The sequence below is a fragment of the Nicotiana tabacum genome, chromosome 13 (genome assembly GCF_000715075.1).
Source record: "Nicotiana tabacum cultivar K326 chromosome 13, ASM71507v2, whole genome shotgun sequence".
NCBI lineage: Eukaryota > Viridiplantae > Streptophyta > Magnoliopsida > Solanales > Solanaceae > Nicotiana > Nicotiana tabacum.
This window is the reverse complement of record NC_134092.1, coordinates 109,507,589-109,514,839: the sequence shown is the minus strand read 5'-3', so window position 1 is coordinate 109,514,839 and position 7,251 is coordinate 109,507,589. Positions and strand designations below refer to the sequence as shown.

The 7,251-nt window shown below is 33.6% G+C and overlaps 1 protein-coding gene across 1 annotated transcript; it reads left to right on the top strand.

Moving 5' to 3' along the window:
• Positions 1 to 630: 630 nt before the first annotated feature.
• Positions 631 to 6,088, top strand: LOC107773532 (purple acid phosphatase 23-like). The gene is made up of 7 exons (XM_016592939.2): positions 631 to 1,135; positions 1,940 to 2,131; positions 3,094 to 3,430; positions 4,178 to 4,395; positions 4,543 to 4,733; positions 5,102 to 5,383; positions 5,695 to 6,088. Exons 1-7 carry the CDS (start codon positions 865 to 867, stop codon positions 5,824 to 5,826), a joined length of 1,623 nt encoding a protein of 540 aa, XP_016448425.1. The 5' UTR covers positions 631 to 864; the 3' UTR covers positions 5,827 to 6,088.
• The last annotated feature ends 1,163 nt before the right edge of the window (positions 6,089 to 7,251 follow it).

The following is a 7,251-nucleotide window of genomic DNA, read 5'->3' as shown; positions in this document are numbered from 1 at the left end:
CAAAGTCTTGACACTTGTTGAAAAGTTTGTCACTTGTTGAAAGTCTTGACACTTGTTGAAAGTCATGCCACTTGGTAATTTCATAATACATGGACATTCACTCTTAATATTATTTATAACAAAATGAAAAAAATACCTAATTTAATTTATTTAAGATTTATGACATGTTTCTTCATGTATAGCCTCCGTTATTTTCTATTAACTAAGGAAGTATTTGGATCAGAAATGAGTTATGCAGGGATGCGAATTATAATAGAGCCTAAAATTATATGAATTATATTTTCTAAATAAATTAAACTATTTTAAGGAAATACTTTATTGCTAGATGTCAATTATCCGATAAAATCATTGTGTTTCTTACTACCATATGAAATTATATGAATGATTTCGTCTAATAAATTAAACTATTTTCGGGAAACACTTATATCAGTTCAACATAATCCTTTATCAGCATGAGCTATATTAGGTGTAAATTAATTTCCTTATAATTAATATATTTCCTTGTTATGTAGAATCTTATAGGAGTAGTATTTATTTTCTTTCTTATCTAGAATATTTAGAGTATCTACTAAGTTAATTCTCTTTTATATTTTTTCTTCTTAGTTCTATTTTTCCAGTTTAGACTAAAATCAGTATCTATATATTGACTTCAAATTGGAGCGGAAATATAGAAACTAAATTACTCTTTAAATACCATTGTCTGACATCTTCCAAACCAAGATTTTATGTGTTTAGCTTTTGGGCTGAAGACAAAAGGCTTTTCAAATGAGCTGAATTAAGTGTTTCAACCAACTTAACAAACAATTGAATATTATATTTCATGTTAAACATTTCAAGAAAATCCAGTTGGTTTCAGAGCTAAAGATGATGATTAAGGAAGTTGGTAAAATTTGTATAACACTTTACTGCTTTCAGTTTCTTGTAATAGTTGCAACTAAAGACAGCATACCCACAACATTGGATGGGCCGTTTAAGCCAGTAACTACCAGATTTGATCCTTCATTGCGTAAAGGAAGTGATGATTTGGCAATGGAACATCCAAGGCTTAAGAGAAATGTGACTTCATTTTTTCCAGAACAGATTGCTCTTGCCTTGTCATCATCTCCTACTTCTATGTGGGTTTCTTGGGTTTCTGGTTTGTGATTCCACTCTTCTCTGCTTCATTTGGTTTCCTAACTTTTAAATCTTGTTCAAGTTACTTAATTACTGGTTAATTACTGAGATTGCACATAGGATTTACGTTATATATACTGATAGTGTAATGAAGTTTTTACACCACTTCGCTGCTATTAAATAGAGTTATCTGCCATTATCTTTCTATACCGTCAGTCCATAGAACTTAGACTCTTGCACGGAATGATTAATTGGTTTTTCTACCATTTTTACCTGGGTGGCTTTTCATTGGTTTTTAGGGGATTCCCAGATCAAGGAATTATGTATACCAATTGAAATAACATATTTTAAGTTAGATGAATATAATTGGTCAAGCTAGTTTAATGAGTTGATTTTTATGAATATAAAGAGTATTTACACAATCTGGTCACTTAAAGTCAACTTAAAGTAAATGTTATGCACTAAATATGTAGAGGTTGGATAAACTGTTTGCGCTTGTCAAATCTCGCTGAAGGTGTATACGTTTTACACTCTCAGTGCTTAAAACTTTAATTCATTAAAGTTTGTTGTATGGTTGCGTTTGGCTTTTCGTTTTTGGAAATTGTGTATGCTATATTCAGTTAGGTTGGTTTACTTTGCTCAAGTTATAAAAAAGTTTCCATGGTGATTTATATTATATGTTTCGGCTTTGTTGGCTTTCCAATTGGTTTTGAGGGGATGCTCAGACCATGAAGTGTAGCAGTCGCAATATCGCTAGTAATTTAGATGGATTTGATTGTTCAAGTTGTTTTAAAGTAGTTTTGTGGTTTCTTGTGATTGGTTTTAGGAGAAGCTCAGATTGGTCTAAATGTGACTCCACATGATCCAACAACAGTAGCAAGTGAGGTGTGGTATGGTAGGGAAAGTGGGAAGTACACAATGAAAAAAACTGGGGTTTCAGTAGTTTACAGTCAGTTGTATCCATTTGAAGGGCTATGGAACTACACCTCTGGCATCATTCATCATGTGAAGATTGATGGTAAGGTTTTCTGTATGTTCCCTTTGCTAACAATATCTTGCCTTTTCCAGCTTGAAAATGAGATCCGTGTTGATAAAAGAATGTGTTCTTGCGAAAATTCACTATTTTTAATGTTGTAACTTAATTTGGACGATAAATTAGACCAGGTTTTGATACTTTTGTTTATGCTGCAATTGGAAGAATTATCTTTTAGCTGACGAGTGGGCACGGTTTTGCCTTAAAAAGTCAAGTAGATATAGGGAACAATTTAAATTACCTTTGGTTATTAGAAAATTCAATCACCAAAACTTCCTTCTCTGAAAATGTAGATTAAATCCTGAATTGTTTGGCAGTTTATATAAGTAACAGGGGCTACAATTGTTACCATTTCTTGTTTGTTAGATGGTATTTTACTCTAATAAGACAATCAATTCATCTTAACTGTGGTAAGCTAATCAAAGGGAAAAAGAAGTCCAAAAGGAAGAGTGAGTAGAATGGTACATATTAAACAAGTGAGCTTCACAAAGAACTCCTTCTGGTTTCAAGTTTCTATATGCAAATTTAAGTGGCAGGGTCCTACAGTCGTAATCCCCTGAATTTGAGTGGTATATTATATAGATATATGGTAAACCAGTTCGCTATATATCTATATATGGTGCTGAATATTGCCTCGGAATTATGAGCCGTTACAGTGAATGATAACTTAAATGTGCGTATATTGCATTAGTTAAAGCGATCCATGATTGCTAGTTCTCCTCTCCGTCCACATATCTTTGCTTTGCTCCGTGCCACTAGTTATCTCTAATTAATCAATAGGAGAACCAAAAGCTAATCTGTGTGTTTTGGTGCATCCAGCATACTTGTCTTATTGGGTAAATTACTAAACTGGATGTGGAAGAATCATATAGATCACAAGGAGAAAAATGCAATATGTAATTATTTTTTTTCTGATCGGAAAATGAGTGTTTTCTTTCCTTCCCTAGGTCTTGAACCTGAGACAAAGTATTATTACAAGTGTGGGGATAGTTCTTTAGCAGCAATGAGTAAGGAGCTTGAATTTGAGACCTTCCCATTGCCTGCACCTTACAAGTATCCACGGCGAATAGCAGTTGTTGGCGACTTGGGTCTTACAAGCAATACAACCACAACCATTGATCATCTCATAACGAATGATCCTTCCATGATTCTGATGGTCGGAGATTTAACTTATGCGAATCAATACCTTACAACGGGTGGTAAAGGAGCTTCATGTTTTTCTTGTCAGTTTCCAGATGCACCCATCAGAGAGACATATCAACCTCGATGGGATGGATGGGGAAGGTCGTCTATTCTTTTTCTCACTTAACTAATCTCCTTTTGTCTTTTAAAACTTTTCTGCCCTTTCTCTATATCTTTCTTGATGAGAAGCCTCCTGTCTTGCACTATCGCTATTAATGCTATATAGAATTGTCTTTTGCTATGGCAAATTGATACAAATAGTCAGCTTCTGCTGATATGTCTTGCAACTGAATGTTGTTCTCTCTTTAGTTTCTAATCTTACATGGAGAATTTAGTTGAAGAAAGTAGAATTTTTTCTCATCTTTATAGATATTTGAACTCAAGATAATAACTGAATTTGTTGTTCTACATTGCACAAAATATTCTGTGTTCCGCTGTAACAATGCCGTTTTGTTAAAGCTAGATGTGTTGTGAGCAGAATCATCTAAATGGCCAACTTAGGTGCCTATTTTGATGGCCAAATCATAAGTTGTAGCCATGATTAGGGCAGACAATATACATATAAATGTAATTGTTGAGCATGAGGGATGCAATAGTCTGTTTCGGGTGTGAAGTTTGAGTTGATGCCAGTTACACTATTTATTGAGTGCTCATCAAAGTGATACCATTGTGGAACGACAAACTGCTGCAGAGCCTATTATATACACCTATGAGATAAGAAAATGGAAAATAAAGTGAAAAATTGGAAGTGGTTGGATTTGAAACAAGCTAATCTGAATATGATTCTTTGTGGTGCATTACTAATTGAAGCAAAGAGAGAAATTTGAACTGAATAAACTGGAGTTGCAGGTTTATGGAACCGCTGATCTCAAGAGTTCCAATGATGGTTATTGAAGGAAACCATGAGATTGAGCCTCAAGTAGCAGGCCTCACATTCCAGTCGTACTTGACAAGATTTGCTGTTCCTTCAAAGGAATCTGGCTCTAACAGTAACTTTTACTACTCTTTTAATGCTGGAGGAGTCCATTTCATCATGCTAGGAGCCTATGTTGACTATAATCAGACCAGTAAGCAATTATATTGCTTGAGTTAATAAATCATTTTTCATTTTTCACTTCAGTATCTTCAGTCACTGCCTCTTCACTTCTGATATACTTCCATAAAGAAAGATCATGCTACAAATATGATGTGGTTTTTAGTTTAACTTGTATCAGGTGCTCAGTATGCTTGGCTTCAGGATGATCTGGAGAAAGTAGACCGTGGCATGACTCCTTGGTTAGTGGCTGCATGGCATTCTCCTTGGTACAATAGCTATTCGTCACACTACCAAGAATTTGAGTGCATGAGGCAGGAAATGGAAGAAATCCTCTATACGTATCGTGTTGATATTGTTTTCTCTGGTCATGTAAGATGAATTACACTCCTAATGGTTGACTATAAATAAACAAATTAATGATCTCAGTTCTTAGTGAGGTTTTCTAACACTCCACCTATCACAATACAATGAACTAAATCACTTAAAATAAGAAGCTATATTGACTTATTTTCTGTCTTTTTATCGGATCATATTATAGCTCATAGGACAATCATGATTGATTGCAGAAAGTAGTGATATAAGAAAGATCTTTTGTTAAATTTAAAAAAAAAACATGTTCCTGTAACAATTGACAACCTAGCTATAAGGATTTAAGATTTCATGAAAACATTTGAGTAGAATTTCTTCACGAAAAGATAGGTTTCTCATTTTAACTTAAGTTGTGTATTTCATGTCAGGTACATGCATATGAGCGAATGAATCGAGTCTATAACTATACATTAGATCCATGCGGCCCTGTTTATATAACAGTAGGAGATGGTGGCAATATAGAGAAAGTTGATGTTGATTATGCAGATGATCCCGGGAAATGTCCTTCACCAAGTGACAACATTCCAGAATTTGGTGGTGTATGTCACATGAACTTTTCCAGTGGACCTGCTAAAGGTAAATTTTGCTGGGACAGACAACCGGAATGGAGTGCATATAGAGAGAGCAGCTTCGGCCACGGGATATTGGAGGTAAAGCCAGAGCTTTAGCTTTACTACTTTTCTTTTGACTGCCACATGTTTAATTCTCTCCTCTTCAAGTTTCATCTCTGTGTATAATTTATTCACCTTGATGTCAAACAAGCCTCTTTCATCAAGTTAAAGAAAGCTATTAGTCTATACCAAGATACTGTTAAATAGTAAATAACCTGCCATTGCTGCTGTGCCACTTTGTATTTCAAAGCTACAGAACTTATTCTGTTTCTGATAACAAATACTTATGTTTCATATTTACCATTGTCAACCTTTGTTTAACATTTTCTCTTCTCCATTCATATGTGCAGATGGTAAATTCAACCCATGCATTATGGACTTGGCACCGTAATCAGGACATTTACCATGAAAACAGTTATGGTGATCAAATATACATTGTGCGACAACCTCAATCTTGCTCTGTACGACAACCTCAAAGGTGATCGCAGACAAATAAATCTTTCATAAAATTATTCAACAAAGTGAAACAGTTATGGAGTTTATAGAACAGTAACTCTGGTTATGATATAGCTGCTGTAGGATCTCCAATGAGGTTATGTGGTTTTAGGGGCTATACTCCAAGGAGAGGATATCCGTTGGCAGCCTACCTACATATCAATTTTATCAGTAAAAAGAAGTAATAACAAATTGTTGCTGTCATAGTAATTACTAGTAGTACTATTCACCAAAAGTATTTCTATTCCCTATTATTGAAGCATTTTTATTTTTCTCCGGAAAATGGCTCTAAGTGAGAGGCCATGCTACATTGAACTCGGCACTCTTCTTTCTATCAACGGAAAGGGGCCAACAATACCCCTAACGTATTGAAAATGGCTCAAAAATACCCTACGTTAACCTTTTGGTCCGCAAATGCACCTAACGTTTGGTTTTGGGCTCAAACTTACCCCTATATATAACCGAAATAACCTGGTCAATTTTTTTACTTTAACTTCGCCATGTGGCATTTTCTTAACCCGCCACGTGTATTATTTGTATTAAATAAAACCCACATGTATCTTTTAAAATACCCAACGACTCTGACCCGCTCCTATATAAGACGGTCGGCTAAAAATAATTATATTCGCTAGTTAAATATATATATATAAAAAATATACATTGATTATATATAAAAAATATGCATATTATACATTAATATTTTAATATATATTTTACATGACATTATTTTTAGGAGAAATTATACGGTGTAGTTTTCCCTATTAATTATGATCTATAACTCGAATTTATTAAGTAAATCTGACAATGAAACGACAGTTTTTGCTAATATTTTAGCTCTATCGTTATATATTAAAACACTATTAGTTCTCATTGAAAAGATCAAGTGAAGTCCATTAATGGGCTAAGCAGTTGGATGTGTATATAATTAATGGTTTTAAAGAATTTCCTTTCCATCTGTTTCTTTGCTTCTCCTTTAGAAGGTCATACAAATAGAACATTATCATTTTTATGTTTGCAAATTAAAATTTATATTTGTTAAACTTATTAAGATCTATAAAATTTGAAGGGAAAACTACACCGTATAATTTCTCCTAAAAATAATATCATGTAAAATATATATTAAAATATTAATGTATAATATACATATTTTTATATATAATCAATGTATATTTTTTATATATTTAACTAGCAAATATAATTATTTTTAGCCGACCGTTCAAATATATAGGAGCGGGTCATGGTCGTTGGATATTTTAAAAGATACATGTGGATTTTATTTAATACAAATAATACACGTGACTGGTTAAGGAAATATCACATGGTGAAGTTAAAGTTAAAAAACTGACCAGGCTAGTTCTGTTAGATAGAGGGGTAAGTTTGAGCCCAAAAATAAACGTTACGGACATTTGCGA

What these genes read in the sequence shown, in the direction of transcription:
- LOC107773532 (XM_016592939.2), top strand. Translation starts at nt 865, where the DNA reads ATGATGATTAAGGAAGTTGGTAAAATTTGTATAACACTTTACTGCTTT. An exon ending in CGATGGGATGGATGGGGAAG is followed by an intron (nt 3,431 to 4,177) that starts GTCGTCTATTCT and finishes CTGGAGTTGCAG; the next exon opens with GTTTATGGAACCGCTGATCT. An exon ending in TCGGCCACGGGATATTGGAG is followed by an intron (nt 5,384 to 5,694) that starts GTAAAGCCAGAG and finishes TCATATGTGCAG; the next exon opens with ATGGTAAATTCAACCCATGC.